The sequence below is a fragment of the Blastocystis sp. subtype 4 genome (assembly GCF_000743755.1).
Source record: "Blastocystis sp. subtype 4 strain WR1 chromosome Unknown seqid_0186, whole genome shotgun sequence".
Classification (NCBI taxonomy): domain Eukaryota; class Bigyra; order Opalinata; family Blastocystidae; genus Blastocystis; species Blastocystis sp. subtype 4.
The window spans coordinates 1-21,578 of record NW_014569361.1 but is presented as its reverse complement, the minus strand read 5'-3'; the positions used below and the strand labels follow the sequence as shown (position 1 = coordinate 21,578).

The 21,578-nt window shown below is 40.2% G+C and overlaps 11 protein-coding genes across 11 annotated transcripts; 6 read left to right on the top strand and 5 right to left on the bottom strand.

Annotated features, from left to right (window-relative positions):
- Nucleotides 1-2,416: 2,416 nt before the first annotated feature.
- On the top strand, nucleotides 2,417-2,692 carry JH06_2950 (hypothetical protein; the record flags this gene model as incomplete). Its single annotated transcript, XM_014671182.1, has 2 exons — nucleotides 2,417-2,596; nucleotides 2,627-2,692. 2 exons carry the CDS (start codon nucleotides 2,417-2,419, stop codon nucleotides 2,690-2,692), a joined length of 246 nt encoding a protein of 81 aa, XP_014526668.1.
- Nucleotides 2,693-2,982: 290 nt separating this feature from the next.
- JH06_2949 (putative global transcription activator protein) lies at nucleotides 2,983-6,004 on the top strand (the record flags this gene model as incomplete). Its single annotated transcript, XM_014671181.1, has 13 exons — nucleotides 2,983-3,073; nucleotides 3,106-3,170; nucleotides 3,201-3,303; nucleotides 3,334-3,452; nucleotides 3,507-4,382; nucleotides 4,413-4,527; nucleotides 4,560-4,675; nucleotides 4,706-4,786; nucleotides 4,817-5,221; nucleotides 5,251-5,595; nucleotides 5,626-5,712; nucleotides 5,742-5,918; nucleotides 5,981-6,004. 13 exons carry the CDS (start codon nucleotides 2,983-2,985, stop codon nucleotides 6,002-6,004), a joined length of 2,604 nt encoding a protein of 867 aa, XP_014526667.1.
- Nucleotides 6,005-6,687: 683 nt separating this feature from the next.
- On the top strand, nucleotides 6,688-7,372 carry JH06_2948 (cystinosin-like protein; the record flags this gene model as incomplete). Its single annotated transcript, XM_014671180.1, has 4 exons — nucleotides 6,688-6,713; nucleotides 6,745-6,850; nucleotides 6,881-7,042; nucleotides 7,073-7,372. The coding sequence occupies 4 exons, from the start codon at nucleotides 6,688-6,690 to the stop codon at nucleotides 7,370-7,372; spliced, it is 594 nt and encodes a 197-aa protein (XP_014526666.1).
- A 395-nt stretch (nucleotides 7,373-7,767) lies between these two features.
- JH06_2947 (hypothetical protein) lies at nucleotides 7,768-8,461 on the bottom strand (the record flags this gene model as incomplete). The annotated part of the gene is made up of 7 exons (XM_014671179.1): nucleotides 7,768-7,867; nucleotides 7,898-7,968; nucleotides 7,998-8,075; nucleotides 8,107-8,157; nucleotides 8,190-8,239; nucleotides 8,273-8,348; nucleotides 8,381-8,461. The coding sequence occupies 7 exons, from the start codon at nucleotides 8,459-8,461 to the stop codon at nucleotides 7,768-7,770; spliced, it is 507 nt and encodes a 168-aa protein (XP_014526665.1).
- A 121-nt stretch (nucleotides 8,462-8,582) lies between these two features.
- Nucleotides 8,583-10,143, bottom strand: JH06_2946 (RAB GDP dissociation inhibitor alpha protein; the record flags this gene model as incomplete). Its single annotated transcript, XM_014671178.1, has 6 exons — nucleotides 8,583-8,673; nucleotides 8,704-8,935; nucleotides 8,966-9,635; nucleotides 9,665-9,883; nucleotides 9,916-9,975; nucleotides 10,006-10,143. 6 exons carry the CDS (start codon nucleotides 10,141-10,143, stop codon nucleotides 8,583-8,585), a joined length of 1,410 nt encoding a protein of 469 aa, XP_014526664.1.
- Nucleotides 10,144-10,389: 246 nt separating this feature from the next.
- JH06_2945 (STE20 fray protein kinase) lies at nucleotides 10,390-11,662 on the top strand (the record flags this gene model as incomplete). Its single annotated transcript, XM_014671177.1, has 6 exons — nucleotides 10,390-10,488; nucleotides 10,521-10,805; nucleotides 10,838-10,914; nucleotides 10,945-11,511; nucleotides 11,542-11,599; nucleotides 11,630-11,662. The coding sequence occupies 6 exons, from the start codon at nucleotides 10,390-10,392 to the stop codon at nucleotides 11,660-11,662; spliced, it is 1,119 nt and encodes a 372-aa protein (XP_014526663.1).
- An 82-nt stretch (nucleotides 11,663-11,744) lies between these two features.
- JH06_2944 (hypothetical protein) lies at nucleotides 11,745-13,223 on the bottom strand (the record flags this gene model as incomplete). The annotated part of the gene is made up of 5 exons (XM_014671176.1): nucleotides 11,745-11,852; nucleotides 11,883-12,050; nucleotides 12,081-12,242; nucleotides 12,274-12,363; nucleotides 12,393-13,223. 5 exons carry the CDS (start codon nucleotides 13,221-13,223, stop codon nucleotides 11,745-11,747), a joined length of 1,359 nt encoding a protein of 452 aa, XP_014526662.1.
- A 455-nt stretch (nucleotides 13,224-13,678) lies between these two features.
- JH06_2943 (peptidyl-prolyl cis-trans isomerase-like protein) lies at nucleotides 13,679-16,501 on the bottom strand (the record flags this gene model as incomplete). The annotated part of the gene is made up of 14 exons (XM_014671175.1): nucleotides 13,679-13,924; nucleotides 13,955-14,344; nucleotides 14,374-14,587; nucleotides 14,618-14,654; nucleotides 14,685-14,860; nucleotides 14,969-15,146; nucleotides 15,175-15,327; nucleotides 15,356-15,492; nucleotides 15,523-15,685; nucleotides 15,716-16,100; nucleotides 16,131-16,244; nucleotides 16,280-16,359; nucleotides 16,394-16,442; nucleotides 16,481-16,501. The coding sequence occupies 14 exons, from the start codon at nucleotides 16,499-16,501 to the stop codon at nucleotides 13,679-13,681; spliced, it is 2,343 nt and encodes a 780-aa protein (XP_014526661.1).
- A 313-nt stretch (nucleotides 16,502-16,814) lies between these two features.
- Nucleotides 16,815-17,547, top strand: JH06_2942 (30S ribosomal protein S15; the record flags this gene model as incomplete). Its single annotated transcript, XM_014671174.1, has 5 exons — nucleotides 16,815-16,887; nucleotides 16,918-17,078; nucleotides 17,110-17,161; nucleotides 17,210-17,314; nucleotides 17,345-17,547. 5 exons carry the CDS (start codon nucleotides 16,815-16,817, stop codon nucleotides 17,545-17,547), a joined length of 594 nt encoding a protein of 197 aa, XP_014526660.1.
- Nucleotides 17,548-17,618: 71 nt separating this feature from the next.
- On the bottom strand, nucleotides 17,619-20,536 carry JH06_2941 (hypothetical protein; the record flags this gene model as incomplete). The annotated part of the gene is made up of 7 exons (XM_014671173.1): nucleotides 17,619-19,061; nucleotides 19,093-19,256; nucleotides 19,287-19,392; nucleotides 19,423-19,977; nucleotides 20,008-20,150; nucleotides 20,181-20,405; nucleotides 20,440-20,536. The coding sequence occupies 7 exons, from the start codon at nucleotides 20,534-20,536 to the stop codon at nucleotides 17,619-17,621; spliced, it is 2,733 nt and encodes a 910-aa protein (XP_014526659.1).
- Nucleotides 20,537-21,152: 616 nt separating this feature from the next.
- On the top strand, nucleotides 21,153-21,578 carry JH06_2940 (2-oxoglutarate malate carrier protein; the record flags this gene model as incomplete). The annotated part of the gene is given in 3 exon segments (XM_014671172.1): nucleotides 21,153-21,219; nucleotides 21,271-21,386; nucleotides 21,399-21,578. Coding segments are annotated over 3 exon segments (363 nt in total), but the record flags the coding sequence as incomplete, so codon positions are not given.

The following is a 21,578-nucleotide window of genomic DNA, read 5'->3' as shown; positions in this document are numbered from 1 at the left end:
CAAGAAGATTGTTGTCGATCTTGCGCTGGTTATCGAATGTAAGGAAGAGGAACTACTCCCTGAACGATTGTTGTGTGCTTGGCGAGCAGCACGACCTGACCTTACCCGTACTGTTAACATTGATTGATTTTGGGTTTGCTATATGTTTGTTTAGAGTAGGAGGTCTCATTGGTGAGTGGACATTAAGTTACTTAATGGATCTGTTATGGAGCTTTAGTAAAGCACAAAATTCGACTTCTGCACTATCAAGTGTATCCATAGAGAAGGATTTGATTCTTGTCAGTCTCGAAGCATATTCCATTCTCATGGATTTCGATCCATTATCCATTCAGAAGTTGGTATGGAATGGTTTAGTACCCATTCGTTTACATGGATGTGACATGCCTACAGTCTATGTACTATTATGACTGAATTCTAAGTAGGTAATGGGAAGAAGAATTTCTTATCTTCCTCTCCTTCTGGAAGACTCCATTGCTCTCAAAGATACCTTGGAGCGATACAAAGAGAACGGAATTCAATTTCTTACAATGAACATTCCCTTAAACTGGGAGATTCCTATTGGTATATTGTATGACTTGTATTCTGTCAATAATGAACCATTGGAAATAGAGGTTTCAGCGTGTCTTACTAAACATGTGTGATATATTGATAGTACTCATATAGTATATTCCTTATCTCAGCATTCATGATTTGGAAAACAGGTTCCGAAACAGTTTGAAAGAGGAATATCATCTATATTCGTCATAATACATAGGGTATTTTCAGTGAATATGGAAGAATTGACCTGTTAATGCAACAAACGGCACAATCTCAGTCAAATCAATTCAAATCAATAATTTCAGGTGACACCAACCTTATTCAATAATACTGAAGGCGATTATGTTCTATATGAAAGAAGCAACTTGTCTTTAATGAATGATTGTCAGCGGCAAGGATTCTTAGTCAAAATATATCGTTGTTATCAACCGGCAGTTATCAAAAAGTACACATTGACAGAAGGGCAACAGAATATAATAGGAAAGGACTGCATAATTCATGGAATTCGTCCCAATTCATGCAACATCACAAAACTATGGGAAACAATGAAATATCCTGACCACATTCTTCATGTTGTTGAAAAAGACGATGATCACCAGTAAAGTGATAAATAGGTTCTAGTTGGGTTATTTGTAACAAATATGGATAATAGGAGCTATTTCAGTACTGCCATAAAGAGGGTTGATTTATTCTGATTTGGATTCATATCGATCTTTGTTTTAAGTCACTTACTAGATTCCTCATCAAGTCTATCATATGACAGGAACGGTTGCGAAGAAAGTCGCCCATTACCAGTCGATGGCATCAGTAGTTGTTTATTTTATCTTTTCAACATAGAAATGCCTTCAGAAGTCATGTGAGATTATTGATAAGGATGCTAACAAGATTAAAACGTGGTTACATGAATGTGTTGTCGGTGGATTAAAATGTAATATCTAGCTTTCTTCCCATCGAATTATTGATAAAGAGATGGATTTCATAAGTTCAAAAGAAATGACAATAGAAATTAAACCGATTACTGTGAAGCCAGATGAAGTCGTTATTTCTCAGGCAAGAGATCAACCATCCCAACCGATGTCGAATCAACTGATAGATGTAACCTCTAGAACAGAAAGTGATATATATAAGAAGTATAGCGCAATGACATTCAAAGAAGTTAAAGAAGAATGTGCTCGATTACACATTTCTTGTTCAGGATTACGCCAAGACTATGTTAGGAAACTTGTAGCTTATGAATTGGACCGATTGGTAGTATTTGTGACGGTTAATAATGCTTAGCATATTTCAAATAATCGTCCAATCGCTGTGATACCACGAGTTACCAATTTGTCTCCGAGTAGTTTCTGACTCTATTTTTAATCAAAGATCATTCTCCAGTGAGAGATTCTCCTCAACAAAAAGTCATTATTCCCACATTAAGTGTGTTTCAATTGTTGAATTGAGTGTAGTTCGCATTCCTTCCGCTTCGTCTACGCAGACTCCTTCGATCACATCACCATCATCCATAAATCAGCCTACAAATCTAGTAGAAAATGGACAGTCTCCGAGGCATCTTGGAAATTGTATTCAGCCTAAATCTACTATGCAAGCTCATTCGTCTCCGTCCAGAGCAAACTCACCTGCACTCACATCGCCTGTCAACTCGCCCACACCTCCATCACCTGCAAAACCTCGTTCACCTTCACCTCCTGTGAGGATCCACTCTGGCTCATCCACTAACATCACATCCGGTGTTTTGAAGCAAGTTTATTATCCAACCCGATCTCCTCAGCAACAGCCATCTTCTGAGCCTCTTCGTTCACCTCAATCATCGGGTTTTGTCTCTTCGTCCTCACCAAAGGCACGTTTTGGCCTGTATCAAACAACATCATCTCCTGAAATGCGTGCCAATCCAGTGATCCAACGATCCTTCAAGAAGCCAGCATCTGCTGTAACTGTTGTGAAGAAGAAACCAGATATTGCTGAGGATCAGTTCAAGAGGAAGCAAATACCAGATTGGGCAAGGGGAGAGCAGTTGAAAGATGCTATTCGAAGACAGTATGAGGCTGAAATCAACTATGTAGAGCAGTGAGGATAGGATGAGAAATAGAATCTACAGGCTAGTGATATATTCCAGTTTCCTGATGGAGTGGATTTAGAAAGTGTGAATCATTGATGTTGATGACCGGTAGTGATTCTTGGACCCTTCTTACGACGTGAAATACCAACAAGAGGATCATCAGCAGATTGGGACGGTGAAGTCAATGCTGATCGTGCTCATCCCTATAAAGATTTAGAGTTAAGTGATGACGGCATACCAGAATTTGATTCTATGTCAGATAGTTCTTTTATTTCCCTTTCCTCTTCCTCTTCTTCTCTTGTTTGTTTGTCATTTCTTTTTCACATCAGCGTGTTACTGTTTCTTAGCAGTAAATGTACGATCTTACGTTTTGTGCTAAGTGAAAGATGCGTGAAAAAGAATCAGTTGACGATGTTGATGACGCTAAGGAGAATAGCGATATATCAGAAAGTCCTTCTGATTCTGGATCGTATGAGAGTATGGAATTGGTGAAGTAGACTTAAGGATAGATGAGGAGAGTCAAACACCTATTGAAACCCCAGTTGATGAAGAGGATGAGGAAGTAAAACGGGAAGTAAAAGAATAATGAGATTGATATATGTAGAGACAACGATTAGCAGAATTGGAAGCCATTCGTTACCAGAAGATAAAAGAAAAACAAAACAAATTGCTCTCGGCTATTCGAATGAAAGAAAAGGGTGATTCCGGTTTCTGTGAATTCTGTCTGTAACTTGTAGAACATGCCCCTACCCTCTCTCCAATTGAATCTCTTGCCCAACAAGCTGAAGTGTATTCCAGTTTTGTATCGTTAGGACAATTTGATACAGAAGCGCCCTCTACAGAATCTGTAAAGCATGTAGGCACTTCAGATAACCGTCGAGTAGAATTTAGTATTTCAGTTTTATTGTAGTATGCTCAGTCTTCTGTTGATGACATGATTGATTCGGATGACGACTCGATAAATTCTGTAGCACGCTTAACAACTCAGCCAAAATGCATTGTTGGAGGAACTATGCGACCCTATCAAATTGAGGGTCTGAATTGGCTGATTGCCTTATACAACAATGGAATTAATGGAATCTTGGCAGATGAAATGGGATTAGGAAAGACTCTTCAAACAATTTCACTCCTTGGATACTTATATGAATGTCGAGCGATTAATGGTCCTCATCTTGTGATCGTCCCGAAATCAACTGTATCGAATTGGCATCGAGAGTTCTTGAAATGGTGTCCATCTCTTCATGTTGTTGTTCTTCAAGGAGATCGAGATACGCGAGCTAAAATAATTTCAAGTCAATTACAGACAGGACACTTCAATATTTGTATCACAAGCTACGAGCTTGTATTGAGAGAACGAAACGTTTTAATAGGAATTAGTTGGTGTTATATGGTTATTGATGAGGCTCATCGTATCAAAAATGAAGCTAGTGCACTCAGTGTTGTAGTACGACAGTTATCCACACAATATCGTTTACTTATCACAGGTACACCTCTTCAAAATAATCTTCATGAACTCTGGGCCTTATTGAACTTTCTAATGCCAGCAGTGTTTACTAGTGCAGATTTGTTCGATTCATACTTCAGTACTAGTATTCAATCAGATGTTATTCGTCGGTTACATACTGTAGATTCATATGTGGTCGCTCATATGCAGATTCTTCGACCTTTCCTCTTACGTCGATTGAAATCAGATGTTGAAAAAGACTTGCCTCCAAAGAAGGAAATCAAATTGTATGTTGGTTTAACAGATATGCAACTCTTTTGGTATAAGAATGTCTTAAAGAAAGTATTATAAGAATGGAAGTATAAGTGATAGGATATAGAAGCCTTAAATAGTATTGGTGGAGCCAGTCGTGTTCAACTAAACAACATCTTAATTCAACTTCGGAAAGTTTGTAATCATCCTTACCTCTTTCAAGGTGCTGAACCCGGTTACTGGTGATTGATTTGATTGATATTATAGGTCCTCCATATACAGATGGTCCCCATCTTTGGGAGAATAGTGGAAAGATGCAATTGCTTGATAAGTTATTGATTCGAATGAAAGAGCAGGGTAGTCGTGTTCTTGTATTCTCTCAAGTGAATGTGGAAATAGAGAATAAGTAATAGATGACTCGAATGCTTGATATTCTGGAGGATTACATGCGAATCAAGGGATATGATTATTGTCGTATTGATGGTCAGACTACTGTATGTCTACTTTGAATGTATGAATGGTAGAGTGAAGATCGAGAGATACGAATGGATGAATTCAATAAACCTGATTCAGAGAAGTTTTGTTTTCTTCTCAGCACACGTGCTGGTGGTCTAGGTATCAATCTAGCTACTGCAGATGTTGTGATTCTCTATGATTCTGATTGGAATCCTCAAGCTGACTTACAAGCAGAAGATCGAGCACATCGTATTGGACAGAAGAAGACAGTGCGTGTGTACCGACTGATCACAGAGAAGACTGTAGAGGAGAAAATTATTGAACGAGCTGAGAAGAAATTACTTCTGGACGCTGTGGTCATTCAACAAGGCCGATTAGCATCACCTAGTGCAAAGATCTCAACTCGAGAAATGGCAAGTATTGTGACCTATGGAGCAGACTTCATTTTCTCTTCAGAGAAAGGGACATTTACTGTAGAAGAGAAGGATTGGATGAAGTATAGGATGAAGATATTGATAAGATCCTTCAGACAGGAGAAGAACGGACACAACGTGATAGTGAGAAGCTCCAACAGTCAATGAGCAGTTTAGCAAGTTTCCGATTAGATGGAAAGGATGAATTTGATATTTATGGTTTCAATGGGGAGAATTTCCGCAATAGGGAGGTTGTATCGACTTTCATCAATCTTCCTGCTCGAACCAAGAAACGAACACAAGAGGTTAAGAAGGTGAAAAAAGAGAAGATATTTTGTCCATACCAAGATTTCCAACTATTTGATATTCCTGCACTCATGGTGATTCTTGAAAAGGAAGCGAAATTGACTGCCGAAACAAAGCGAATTCATAAAGTGATTGAAGAAGAAGAGATTGAGCTGTAGCAAATTCGAGAATTGAAGAGCAAGGTGGAGCGAGGTGAACCTGAAGCTACAAAGATAACCGAAGCTCTCCAAGAGCAATTGAATGATGTGAGATCAGAGAATGAATGTGAGATTAGTGTCATTTATCAGAGGAAGACCAACGAGAGAAGGATCGATTGCTTGGAGAAGGTTTTGCTGATTGGTCTCGCAGTGATTATCGTCGCTTTATTCAAGCTTGTGAGACGTATGGACGATCAAGCACAACTGCAATTGTTGAAGCAGTATCGTCAGCAACTGGGAAGAGCAGTAGTGAAGTACGTAGATATATGAATGCATTTTGGAAGAAGTGAGTTTGATGGAAGATTATAATGCATAGAGCATCAACAACACCTGGATTTAAGCGAGTCCTAACACGGATTGAGAAAGGTGAACATCGCTTGTGTAGAAAACGAGAAATAGAGCTGGTATGGAAATGAAAAAGAGGTTGAACACTAGGCAATCTCACGGAAACTGAGTGAATACTCAGATCCATTTAATACTTTCAGTTTAGCAATGCCAATACAACTTTCTAAAAATTACACAGTGGAACATGATCGGTTCCTATTGTATTGTATCATACAATTGGGTTATGGAAACTGGGATGCAATTCGACAAGAGATTCAGCGCTGTCAGGAGTTCCAGTTTGATTGGTATTTCCGAACTCGTTCAACATGGGACATCCAGAGACATTGTGACACATTGATTCGATTAATCGAAAAGAGTCTTGATAGAGCTGTTGTTAAAGGAAGAGGTAAAAGAAGCAGAAAGGATAGTGATGAAGATGATCCCGAGATGGTGAAAGAAGAAACCCGAAAAATGGGAAAAAAGAGAAAGAAGTGATAAAAGAGGAAGCTATTTGATGTTCGTATTTTTGTTCCTATTAGTTTGTGTTCCATAATGAAGCACGGGGATCATCACTACAGAATTGGTTCAACCAATAATATTGTTCAGATGATCTCTGTTGGTTTGACGAACCCCACAAATAAGTAAACTATGAGCGAAGAGAAACGAAAACCAAATGCAAAAGTGATTGTGATAACAGGAATGTTGGTCGTTTCCGCAATCCTATTGTTAAGTAGAACTGAGATTATACATTAATAGAATAGTATTGGGACCAAACAAGGTTCTCCGTGCTCCATGGAACTATATATCACAGTACATTGGTTGGTTGTACTTTTGTGCTTGGAGTGTATCATTTTATCCTCAAGTATATTTGTTTCCAGCTGTTCATGGATAGGTATTTCTCAACTATAAACGACGAAGTGTAGTTGGTCTCTCTTTTGACTTTCTGGCGTACAACTTTGTTGCCTTCACCTTTTACACCATTTATAACTATTCACTTCTCTATGTTCCAGAGATCCAACGCGAATACCAGGAAATGTTCCATCAGCACGTTCCAGTGGGACTTCTCCGGTTCTCTGATGTGTAGGTTGTACTAAATGATCTATTTTTCTCCGCTCACGCTATGATTATCACTTGTGTGACAATCACGCAATGCTTTTTCTATGAACGGAATGGGCAGAGAATTAGCTATACTGCTATTATTATTTTGAGTCTAGTTGGTATTTTTGTGGTTTTGTGTATTGTGGGCGTGAAGATGCATTGGTTTACATGGCTAACACCTCTGATTGTGATTATTGTGCTTTCCAATATCAAGTTGGTTATTAGCATCATCAAGTATATCCCTCAGCTAGTCTTTAACTACAGACGCAAGTCAACATATCCTTAGTATCCAAGGTATTTTGGTTTCTTAATAAATACTGTGGGTTGGACAATCTACAACATCCTCCTTGATTTTAGTGGTGGCCTCCTTTCAATTCTTCAATTTTTCATCAATTGTTGGGTACTGAGTAAGTACAACAGCGTTGTTGTCACATAGATGAGTGGTCTGGCTTAAAGAGCAACTTAGTCAAGCTGGGTTTAGGAAGTGTTAGCATGTTCTTCGATATTCTATTTATGATCCAACATTATATTTTGTATCCTAATCATGAGGAACCTGCTCCTTCAACTCGTCTTTTAGATGATGTAGAGAAATATGATGTTGCGCATATATCGAGTAACAATCTTCAAGCTGTCAAAACACCTTACTCCTCTTTGTTAACAAACAATCCATATATCAATTATTTAATGTTCCATTTCACTACGCGGCACTGGATCAGGAAGAACCTTGCTCTTCTTGATGTAGCGTTCATTTATGGTAGGACCAATTCCCTGGTAACCACGGCTAGAGATCAAAAACACAATAAGAACGGACCAAGACTCAAAAATTGATGCAAGTGCTCCTATGAAGAATGTTAACTTGAGAAAATCAGGAACGTTTCCACGCTAGACTCAAAGAACAACACAATTCATACAGAAATTCCTGCTATAGCACCTGCTCCTGCTCCTGAAACAAAATAGGTCCACCAATCGCTCTTTTGACGAAGCGAGTACTAGAAAGTCAGAGGAACTGTTTTCTATTACCATCCAGCTCCCAAGTCCTTCGTATGCAACACCACATAAAGCAAGAATCGCCTAGACCATCATCTCTGGAACAAGAGATTTACCGCAGGACGAAGAATCATCTTGGTAGATTGACCGATGGTTTTCGGACGAACTATTCATTGATCCAAATCTCAACAAGCCCAACTATCCGGTTTGTAGGGAGACACAACCCAGACAGTACTAACACCACCGAAAAAAGATCCGATGCACAAACCAGACCACTAAAAGCTAAGCCAAAATCATGAAGACTGACGAATCCTCGAGTGATTCTTCTCTTATAGTCACCGTCATCGGTAGGTTTCATTGTAGCCTTGAACTTTTCCCAACAACGCATTTTCGTGGAAAACAAGGGGATCTTGAACGATTCTCCAAATCCAGTGACCAGTGATCATGAGCATTTGATTATCAACAATCCTCACACTGAATACTCCAACAAACACTAGAGAGGTATACAATTATTCCTGCTTAAGAGAGTCGAAGCTCAGAGGATGACCCGTAATCCTTTCATAGATGCTCAGCACATCATCAGCAACAGTCTCAAAGTGACTACAATTCACTTTAAATCTAAAAACTTACCTTGTAGCATCATAGGAAGTGGAAATATAGCAATGATCCTCCTTTCCATCAGCCACAGGTTCATACGTGTCAGAGACCTCATCAAAACGCGCGATAATATCTCCAAGAAGATCAATCGCAGGAGCCAGCTCGTTCACAGGATCATCAGTCTCCACGGTAGTTGAAGCAATTGCAATGTAAATACCCTTAGCACAAACGGCGTGATCCCAAGAAACCACTGATACGTAAATATCTAGAGATGAGAGGATAAAAGAAGATTTACCAGAGTCGTGTTGGGGATAGCCAGCACGCTTGATCTGCTTTGCAGGGATAATGATCTGAGCAGACTTACAGTCTGTGGCTCCAGCAACGGGGTGATTGAGGAAGCAGATAGATCGAACCACCTTGCCCGTCTCACGCAACATGTCATCAGGGAAGTACGAAGGATCGCCAACAGCAAAGTCACACGAGGCAGCCTCACCATCGGATACTACTCCCTTGATGTGGCCCTCGTCATCAAAGAGAAGTTCATCAGGATTGCGATTCAACATGAATACACCTCCCTTAATAGCACAGAGACGAGAGAAACCTTCAGGAAGACCACCCAAACCATACATGGGATAAATGTAAGGAGAAGATCCATACTGATTCACCGAATAACCATACAACTTCATGGCTTTCACAGTCTCTAAAGCAGGCTCATCCAAATATTCATCATTCAAACGAAGAGCCATAGCATGACCAGTGAATTCCTGACAATTCTCATCCAAACCATACTGCTTGAAGAGCTCTCGCATTGTAGTATGCTTCAGAGGCACATCGGCATCAGCAGGCACGCCATCCTCTCCAGGAATCTTCATTTGTAATACATCAGACAAGAAGGAACGGTATTTCATCTTCTGCATCAAAGAAAGGAGAGGAGTACTCAAAGCCTCCGAGGTAGTAGCAGGCATCTAGAATAACAATCAACCTATACAACTACCTTGCTGATCTTCTTATTCTTTCCTCCATAGACAAAACTTCCCTCAATCTTCTTGAACTCCAAATAGTTTGTGACTTTGGTAAGCACAAGCATGTTAACCAAGTTTCCACAAGCCATAATGAATTTGGGAATCAAATCAACATTGTAGTCACGGTTCTGACCCAATGTATCAATTTCCTGTTGTGTGGGTACACGATCATAGAACTTCTTGTAAAGGTTCTAAAATATGAATTCATGAATGGGATTCAAACAGTCAGATTCAAAGAAGCACAATCACCTCCATAGTAGTCATTACGATCAAGAACGAGGACCTACGAATGAAAACACGAAAACTCTTCAACTTTCTTTCCTTCAGTAGCCAGTAATCCAGCAACAATACATTCTTTCAATCCGGTACCAAGAATGACTGCATCATACTTACCATCAGCAAGGGCAGGGTATTCAACTCCAAGAATGGTTACAGGTGGAACGGGATCCATGATATAATACGAAGAATAATCGAATCTTAGGTTATACTAAAGATGCTTCTCAAAAGGTACCATCAATTCAGTGTGAATGTGTTGATTGATTACAATACAATAATCGAGAGATTACCACTGGACGCTTTTCTATTGATCCGCTGTTAAGAGTAAATTCCCATTTTCTCTCGTCTCTCTTTTGGTGTTGCTTCCAGATTATTGTTGATTCTTCCTCCCTCGAAGCCATATTATAAGCAAGAATGAAGTATGGTGGACCATGTGATGAAATTTATCCGTAGTATTACCGGTTCTTATGAGTGGCCAACTGATGCAAGTCATTATGAATTTCAGGGGATGATTGGCAAGGTAAGACATTAACAGTGTAATTAAAAGTCAAGGGTGCCTTTGCTAAGGTGTTTAAGGCGAGGTGCAAGGATAACAACGCTATTGTTGCCATCAAGATTCTAAAGTTGGAAGATGCGTCAATTAATCTAGAAGACATTCGCAAAGAAGTTCTCACAATGAAATTATGCAATAATGAACATGTTTTAGCTTGTTATAGTTGTTTTAATGTTGGCTGTACGCTCTGGATCATTACACCGTTGATGACGAAAGGTTCATTCCTTCGTATCCTACAGTACCTGCGAGAACATAAGAAAGTTCACGATGGACAAGGTTTTGAGGTATTTGTTTTGTTAGCAAGAGTAATTAGTAGGAGAGTATCGTTGCTTACATCATTCGAGAAACAGCTAAGGGTCTAAAGTATCTTCATGACTCTAACCTCCTTCATCGGTTCTAATAATGAATAGATGTGATTTGTAGAGATGTGAAAGCAGGAAACATTCTTGTAGATGGAACAGGAAATATTCGTCTAGCAGATCTCGGTGTGGCCCGTGTGCTTGAAGGGACAATGAAGAAACAGGAAGCACGTACTTTCGTTGGAACTCCCTGTTGGATGGCTCCTGAGGTGATGAATCGAGAGCGATACGACTCAAAGGCAGATATCTGGTCTTTGGGAATCACTGCTCTGGAACTCTTCAAAGGATATCCTCCTCTGGCGAAGTTCGAACCCATGGAAATCCTCATTCGCACGGTTCAGGGAGAACCGCCCTCATTCCAATGTTATAACGACAACAGTCCAATCAAGCCATCAGCAAACTTCACTTCTTTGGTGAGTTCTGTTCTGAAGAAGGATCCAAATCAACGATACAGTGCTGATAAAGTATTAAGTCATCGTTGGATCACTTCATTGGCAGATCAAGGGAGAGAAGATCTTCTGAAGCTGTTAGCGGAGATTCCAGATCTGGAAGGAGAGGGATTACCTTCAATGGTATTCACAGATATGATGGGTGGTTTTGTGAAGAATACGACATGGAACTTTGATTTGTCGTAGGAATGTGGAATAAATATGAGGAATAGAGCGACTAAACGAGAATCAACAAAAGAATCGGGTGAATGGCTTGCCAAGTTTAATAGTGTATGAACTGATAGAGATCATAATGGATAGGTATCTGTGAATGAAACTGAAGCTGATAAGTAATTTGTATAGTAGCTTTGTGTTTGTGTATATAACGAATATGCTAGAATGTGTTGAAGAAACCAAAGTCATAAAAGAACACATATTACAAGTACTCATCGTACTGCTTCTCAAATGTAGCTACATCGGTAGCATTCCCCTTTTCCTTCAATAGATTTCGAATTGAAGTACAAAGGGTTTTGGTTGGTGTAATCTATGAATGAAGAATGAATACAACTAAAACCAAATGCTGTTCAACCATTTCATCAAAGAGTTTCAGTCCTTCAGTAGGATTCGAGTACATCAGTCCGTATGTCAAATATACAAACATATCAGATTGAATGTACTGATCAGCGAAGCATAAGGTTCTGTAAATGTTGCGAAATGAGTCTGAAGTACCATGAGCTCGTAACTATAGATCATGACAGGAATTCATGAAAACCAAGTGAATCATGTCGTTAACTTTCATTTCCAGCTGAGTATTATGCATTGCTGAGCGACGCTGACGATGATGTTTTCCACGCAGATAGACTTCATCCACATACAACAACACACAATCAACCACTTGCTGGGAATGCGCTGTCTCGGTCCACTGGAGTATCTCCTACTCTTTAGAGACTGAAACTGTTACCTACTAGCATCTCATTGGTAGATAGGAGAATCTGGAGATCAATTAACTTCTTCATGGCAGCGACAGAGACCGATAATGATGAATGTGTCGATATCTAGAATCAATAAAGATATTCATCATTACGAATTTGAGTCCTTCGAAGAATTCCACTGATCGATTGCGCATGGAACATCGAATCATATCTGCATATTCGCTGATATCTTCGGAAGATTTGCATCGCTGTTCCAACCAGCATTGAGAGTACAATCGTGTGAATACATCGTCATCAGAACGAATTGTGAATTGATACCCGGATTGGATAAGTTCGCCAATAACCCGTTTCAGTCGAGATAATTCGGAGAGATCTAACTGTAGATGTTCATTGGACATTTCTCGATACAACTCAAAAACACCCTTAGGCTGTTTCTTTTCAGAAAATTTTACAATTTCACGTGAAAGAATAATATTTAAAAGAGGGGCATTCTTATGACTGAATCGAGTTTGACGGATGAAAGCAATGGTTAAACTAGACGATCGTACATCTATAGAATTTAGAAGAATACTGAGAATGGGAAGAGAGATAAAACAATTCTGTTCTCGCATCTTGGTAATAATGTGATTACAGAGTGAATCATATTCAGAATGAAGAACAAGAGTACGAAGAATATCTTCATACTGAATAGACGTTATCTTCACATTCTCATTGAACAGTTGATACACATAACTTATCAGTTTTTGATGAGAGTCACAGACACGATATGCATGAAGGAGAGCGTCAATGAGAGAAGTCAGACGACCATTCCGTTTTACAGCAGATTCATACAACGTTGAAACTAATTGACTATCTCCAATTCGAGCAGCTGTAATAATCAAACACTCGTACATGTAGCTTGAAATGTAAAACTTCGAAGCAGTTAGATAGTTCAATAAACGCAATATATCAGAGGACTTGTAGCAACAATTTAGAATATTCATTATATTGATGTCAACCACATTCCCTGGGGTTGAGGGTAACAATTCTGCAACTTTATCAAAGCTTCCGCTGTGCAATGCCTGAGATAACTGAGAAGCAGCAGTAGTTACTGTAGGAGAAATGGCTTCTGATGTCAATAATCGAACTTGTACACGTTGTACAGCCAGAAGGCCAATCTATATCCTAAGAAAATGAGATATTACCAACATTCCCCAAGTGTCGATTTCGACCCCACCGAAAGCAGAATTTCGTTTGCGATACAAACGAAGTCACTCTATATATTAGAATGAACTGATTCATCAACCTTCGTAACATGAGAATGCAAACAAACACAATCAATGTCTATGACTACGATGTGAATGACTCCTAGAATGACTTCGATGATGGGAATGTCTTGACCGGCTTCGAGAACGCTCTCTATGAGAACGATTGCGTTCTTCTCTTCTATGTGACGTACCTATGGGTAATTCTCCGCCAATTCCAATCTACTTCGATCTGTAGATCCATTATAAGTTGTCATCACTTCACCACGTCTTCGCCGGTTCCATAGTTTTGCCACAGACTGGCTGAAGTCCACTTTGATACGCCGATCATCAATTAGCACATTGTTCATCTTGTAGTAAGCATCGACTGCTCCCTGCTCTGTTTCAAATTCGATGAAAGCATATCCCAGACTATTTCCCGTTGTGTGGTCACGAATAATCTAGATAGTAATATGAATACAATATAGTACCTCACAACTCTTTACACCAAACCGGAAGAAGATCATCTTCAGATCCTCGTCTTCTGTAATAGGATTCAACTGACATACAAATAGTACATTCTCTGGAGGCTTCACATCCGCATCCGGAAGATCACCCAACATCTCCAAAATCACAGCATTGCTTTGAGCTTCGAGACGTTTCTTCTCCTTTTCCAGTTCTTCTAGAGATTTACCTTGATTCTTGTCTTTCAAATCATCTTTTGTGAGACCACGAGGGACGACTTCCTCTTCAGGAACTGTCCGTTCTGGAGAATGATCTGGAACAACTAATCCCTTGGGATCATCGAAAGGATCATCAAGAATGATTGTATGAAGAATTCGAATATCTACATAGGGACGGAATTTTTCGTTGCAAAAGCTCTAAAGGAAATCAGTCATATCAAAAGTACATCATTTATCTTCTCAAGTACATCAAGTCCTTCTACCACTTGACCAAAGATCGTATGTTTCTTATCGAGAAAAGATATATTATCTCGAAGAGTCATATAAAACTGAGAGCCATTCATGTTCTCCTTCTTGTTGGCCATTGCAACGGTTCCCATCTTTGTGTGCTTCAACTTCCGATCTATTTCGTCTCCAAAAAACCGTTTCTCCGGTCCTTCACTACAACTCAAAAACAATCCATTCACCTACATCTTGCCAAAAATAGACGTTCCTCCCTTTCCTGTTCCTATCAATGATCCTTTGACACTAGAACTACCTGTAGGATCACCAGTTTGAGCAATGAAGTTCTGTTGCACGTTAAAGAACAGACAGTTATTATAATACTTGATTTTGCACAACTTTAGGAAGTTGAGACAAGTCTTGGGGCAAGACTCACAAAAGAGGTCAATTGTCATGGTTCCTTCTGTGGTCTCAATAATCACACTCATTTCTCTGTAGCAGTGATTTAGCAATCACAAATCTGTTTGCAAAACAGAAATGTGAATTCTCAACAAACACAAAGTACATTATATTAATTCTCCAACGTCACCGAAGTCCTACAAATCAAATTCATGCCTTACAGGTACATCACGCGTAAACATGGACAGAGGATAATAATCCACCTGAACTTGGTTTCCATTAAAGGTCTTCAGACGGAGATTCTTTGCAGCTCCAGCAGCCTCCAACACCGAAGAATACTGGACAAAAGCATATCCCAGACCAGGTACTTCCGACTCACCTTTCTGTGGATGACTCACACTGGATACAACGTACATGAATACGAGGAACTTTTAGAGCAATGACCGTACCGAAATTGCGGCAACCTTCTGAAAGATCATCTAACAAAGCCTGATAATCTTCATCTTCCTCCAAATCCTCTAGTGATATAATATTACTCATCCGCAGAACAGGAGAAGGATCTAATCAGCAATTCGTCTCAAATCATACTTGAAACAACAGACACTCGCTGAGGGAAGCCAGGCCATTTCTTATCCGGGACTTCCACTTTGATCACTGTACCGTTGTAAATAGGGAGATCTTGAAGTCCTTCCATGGCAATCTCATAATTCAACTGCTCACGATACCTGCTTATGATAAAACAGTTCATTTCCTACTCCACTACAGCATCTCCTAAGAAGTGTTCGTCATTATCACGAAGCATGTAAATCTTTCGTACTCCACCGAATGGATCACAAAGAGAACGGATTTCCGATTCCTCTAGCTCTGGTGGGATGTTATGCATCAATACACACTTATTAAGGTCATATCCAAGTTTTACTATACATCACACTCAAGATACTCACTTACGGTCTTCTGAGGTCATAACGACCGAAGGAACATTCGCATCCGTTTCAGCATCAGGTTCACGATATGTTTCCAACAATTGACGACCCACACGAACCACTTCATCGTACTCTTTCTCTGCATTACTTCCTGTACAGATTTGAAGAAGAAGATTTGGATCCAGTTTGGGAGGTTCCGTATCTGGACCTGTGTAATCCTTGGGACGATTCACTCGCATAACACTACCAAATACGGTCAAACCATCCAATGCAAGTCCATTTGTAGCCTCAGCAGTTGAACGCATTTCAGCAATAGCAGTCGATCCATTCGCCTCCATACCGACTCCTGAACATGGATTTCCAGGACCCGTAGTCAGTTTTAGACTCATCATCAAAATATTTATCGAATTCTAGATGTCTACTACAAAATCAGAACTTACACAGAGTTCATCAGGTGTAATTGTGGGAGGAACTCCTGAAATGGCCAATGAAGTCATTCCTGAATAACCTGTCAACATAGAGTCCGAAATCGACAACATCATCGCACCAATTCCCTACATCATAATCACTATCGAAAATAGAGTTCTACAGATGCTCCTGACTTGTCTCCAGGTACAATTCCCGTCATATGAGGATCCTTCTTAGCATTCTGGAATAATCGATCCAATGCTACAAGTTAGCATAGAAATATGAAATCACGCACTTTGCTTTAATGTATTCCCAGGAGCTCGTTCTTCCGAAGGAGAAGACGTCCTACCATATTGTTAGCATTCTAATTCAAAGAGCAAACATAATTCATTTCAGACTTCATAGATTGAGATCCTACCTATCTCTTGAACGATGTCTTCTTGAACGATCTCTACTACGTGACCGATGTCTTCTAGAACGATCTCTTGATCTGGAACGACGACCCATGGAATGAAATCTGCGTTTTTCCAAATGGATACAGAATCACGGTTTTAGGATAATTCTAGCAGATATTGATTCTCGCAACTCATTTCTTTCTCCTTCATTCTTGCCTCGGAAAGAATTGTATTTGAGGTGATGTTGGGTAAGGTAGGAATTTGGTTCACGTGTGAATACTAATTCTCTAGTTGTTGCAGGGATCCATTCTGAGACCTCAAATGGCCTCGAATATGATTCGGATGACATCCTGTATTTTTACAAATCCGATGCGATGGTTTAGCAAAACATATGGTTGATTTTGGGCTTCTTTTTGACTCTTAGATCCAAAGGCCGTGAAGGATGCTCCAAGACCGAAGGCTGAAGATTTTAAATATTCTGAACCGTATCTGTATCATATGACGGAAGATATGCTCAATGAGTTCCCGGAGGACATGAAACGCGTATTTGGAATTAGTACACTTGGTCAAAGCGACTTGAATAAAGTATATGGAAGTCGTCCAGAATGATGTGTAGTTGAAGAAGCAGGAAATTGTTGCTAAGTTCCAGCGAAAGGCTTCTGACACAGGTTCTTCAGAAGTACAAAGTGATTCCATGTTTTGAGAATCACTTGTAGTTGCTCTTCTTACAGAACGCATTCGTCGTTTGACAGAACATTTATGGTATCATCATAAGGATTATACTGCGAAGAGAAGAATGTATATTCTAGTGGGAAAGAGAAGTAAGGCAGTACAGAATCGTTGATCTGTAGAGAAGTTGATGAAGTATCTTCGTAATAATAACTTTGAGCGCTATGTGTACACGATTCGCGAACTAAAGATGAACGATATTGGACCTAGTCTTCCTCTTCCTAGCTACAGACAGAATTCAGGCATGTCTGAATTACGTCTTCGTTTCCGAAATGAGAATCTCTATCCTCCAAATCCTTTCTATCAGGATGGAAGACCAGAATAATGTATTTAGACTATGTGTTTGTTTATAATGCATTTTGGACAAACAGTTCAACGCGAAAACAGATCGAAAAATTAATCGCTTTCCGAACTGGAGCTGCTCGATTCCTTCTTCGATTTCTTTGAAGACTTCTTAGTAGGCTTCTTCTTGGGTTTCTCCTCCTCACTTTCCGAACTACTGCTGCTAGAAGAGCTAGATTCCTTCTTGGCAGCCTTCTTCTTGGGCTTCTCTTCCTCACTCTCCGAACTACTGCTGCTGGAAGAGCTAGATTCCTTCTTAGCAGGCTTCTTAGCGGGTTTCTTAGCAGGTTTCTCATCCTCACTTTCTGAACTGCTGCTGGAAGAACTAGATTCCTTCTTAGCAGGCTTCTTAGCAGGTTTCTCATCCTCGCTTTCCGAAGTCTCAGTGAAATCGCTAGAAGAACTTGATTCTTCCTTCTTAGGAGTCTTCTTAGGCTTCTCCTCCTCGCTCTCAGAGCTGCTGCTGGAAGAGCTAGATTCCTTCTTGGCAGCCTTCTTCTTAGGCTTTTCTTCCTCACTCTCCGAACTACTACTGCTGGAAGAGCTAGATTCCTTCTTGGCAGCCTTCTTCTTAGGCTTCTCCTCCTCACTCTCTGAAGACTCTGTAAACTCACTTGAACTCGACTCTTCCTTCTTAGCAGCCTTCTTCTTAGGCTTTTCCTCCTCACTCTCGCTCTCACTTGAAGAGCTTGATTCCTTCTTCGCCTTCTTACTCTTCTTCTTAGGCTTCTCTTCGCTCTCCGAACTCGACTCATCGCTTGAGCTTGATTCCTTCTTCGCCTTCTTGCTCTTCTTCTTAGGCTTCTCTTCACTCTCGCTATCACTATCAGAGCTATCATAGTCATCTGAGTTCTTCTCAGCATCTGACATAATCTCACGACCGAAGATCACATCGAAAGGACGAACCACAGAGCCCAACATCTCAATAATCTTATCATAGTCCATAGTGGTCACATCCACTCCATTGATAGCAATAATGTAATCATGAGGCTTGATCAAATGACTACGCTCAGCTTGCAGACGAGAATTACGAGGACCATGATTGAAACGTTTTACCTTGCACACAGCAGGCTCAGTAGGATATGATTCATACAGATCCAGACCCAAAGGACCATCCATAAACTCTACCTCAATCTCAGCCAGCTCCTTGCTCAGATCGCGGTTGATCACCTTGCCATCCTTATCTACACGCTCCTTTCCCTTCACAATAGCCGTTGTATCCACCATCTGATTCAACATAGGCCAATACTGAATAGCGAGATTGTTCACAGGAGTCAACAAGGCAGCAGACTTCTCAATGATCATCGAGGTTACAGTCTTTTCGAGTTGATGACAGATCATTGGATTCATCCACTTCAATAGTGTATTCAGAATATTTGCATAACTGTTATGCTTCACAGTTACATCCAAAGACTGCAACTTCAGATAAGGATGCTGAATCTCCAATTGAGGCTTCTCATCTACCACACGCAGCTTGAAAGCAACTCCAAACATAGCCTACAATCTCAGGAAACATATCATTTCTCACATCTTCAGTAGAACAATCAATCGAAGCCTTGCCCTTATACTTCGGGAAAGTAGACTTATCCACCTTCAGATGAATCTTCTTCATCTTTATACGGAGGTTGCGTACACCCACACGCATCTTTGCTCCATCAAGCTTACCACGATTCATAATGAAACGTACAAGAACTAAGAATTAAAATTACTTCTCGATCCTACCATCCTGAGGCTTCAGTTTAATACCCGACAGGTCAATACCACTCACACGATACTTGGTACCCTTGGCTTCACCCTTGATTACAGGCACTTCAATTGAAGGCAGATACTATCATCATTACAATTACATACATCTTACCTTCAGAAGGAAATCAAGAATAGTATCCTTCACCTTTTCAATCATCTCATCACGCTGCTTTTCATCTGACATGATAGCTTGACCCTTCTTCAAAGCACCTTCAATACCTCCTTCCTCCTTGATCTTGCGCATCACTTCCAAACCCTTGCCAATCATCTTCTTACCAGTATCATCTTCTTGTACCTTCTCCAATACACGCATACCCATCTCAGCAATCTTCTGACGATTCTCCACCACCTTATCAATCATTTCGGAGGACTTTTCGACCATTGCATTCTCCTTCTCATGATGGTGTTTCTTCTTCTTCTTATCCTTCTTCTTGCTCTCTTCGCTAGCCTTCTTAGCCGTCTCCAATCCCTTCTCCACAAATTCCTTTCCCTTCTCTGTCAACTCCTCGCCCTTCTCATTCCAAGTAGTCTTCACCTTGTCAATAGTAGATGTCACCATTTCAGAGGAAGTAAACTCTGACAGAAGACTCTTTGATAAGTCCATCATCTCCTTTGCCTCCTCTGTTTGGAGGAGATCGCCCATAACCTTCTTTCCTTGTTCTACAAGCTATATATAATAGTTTTCCCATATCTAAACCTTCTTTGTTTGCTCATCATTCACTACCGTTTCATAAGCACTCTTTCCCTTCTTCGAGAGTTCGCTGTCCTTCAGTTCATCCAATTTTTCCTTCATCTTCTCCTGCATCTCCGGATTCTCCGTAATTGACATCACCGTCTGTCCTACAAATCAGACGAAGGTGCAGATCCTACGAAGCTCCTTATTCTCCTTCAGCAATTCGGCGCCGCGCTGCAGCAGGGAATTCGTAAATTCCTTGCTCTCCTCAACAAGACCGTACTTTTGAAGCACGCTTGCACCTTGCGCTATCCAAGCCTCTCTCTTGTCTTCTGGAAGCTTGCTAAGGATTTGCTCACGAAGACTGTCTGTCTTCTTCTTGAGCCACTCAGCAGTATGCTCTCCATCCGAACTAGTTGTATCTATTCCAGGTCATCCAATATAAACACAAAATACCACTTCCTGTTGTATCACGATCCTTTGCCTCCTTGAGTTCGGCGGCAGCGCTTTCAAACTCTCTCTGCAAACTCTCAATTTCTGTATTCTGAGACATTTCTTCTGAATTCACAAAACTTAAGGAGATTTATGATCCAGATCATTGGAGACATGTGTTAAATTAGGGCTAATGCGATTATATGTATCCTATTCCCTGTATTTTTTCTCTGCTTAACATGCAATAAAGGGTCCTTTTGATTTGTACTGTTTCATTCAGAAAACAGCACGAGGCTCTAGTCACAGTTCTATTTTCGTATATTGTGTAGTAGAATGCAATAGAAAAATAGTAAGTTTGGAACACAAATGATACTGGAAATCCGCGAGATGTCAATTCTCTCTAAACAAAACTGTTCTATTACATGACTACAAAACATATACTGAAAAAACAACATATTGTGACATTATTCACAACAAAAGGCCGAATTCGTGCAATAGGCCTTAATAGAATTAAACACTCTAGATATAGAGCATTTTCGGCAGAGATTTGCGTATCGAAACACATCTATTCTATTGTATCCTGTATGCTATAACTAATATGCTAAAGCGATTGTCACTTCGGATCTCGAGCATTACCTAAGAATGAGGTAAATCTTCTAGAAACAATAGACTGGTTTAAATGGCAGCCTTTTTATTGGGTTAGAAGCAGAAGAACCAATCATCTTAGCTATTTATCAATGTACGTCTGGTTTTTACGTAGATCCCCTGACAGTTATTCTGTGGAGTGGATTCTGAGGGGCGCCTGTTTGTGAGGATCATTCTTTTTTTTCTTTTATTGGGTTTTATTTTATTTAGTCACTATGAGTTCCAATCATCCTGTTGCCATGGCCCTCAAGCCTTATGTTGCTGGTGGAAGTGCCGCTGTCATAGCGACAATGTGTGTCCATCCCGTTGATTTATTGAAGACTCGTGTACAAATGCAGGTAGTCCCAGCTGGACAACCCCGTATGGGATCTATCAAGATGGCTCGTATGATTGTCAGTGAGGGAGGTATTACGAAGTTGTATGCTGGCCTCTCGGCTGCTATTATGCGACAAGCTGTCTATGGAACTGCTCGTTTGGGTCTTCATGATCAGATCTCAAAGAAACTGAGAGATCGTAAT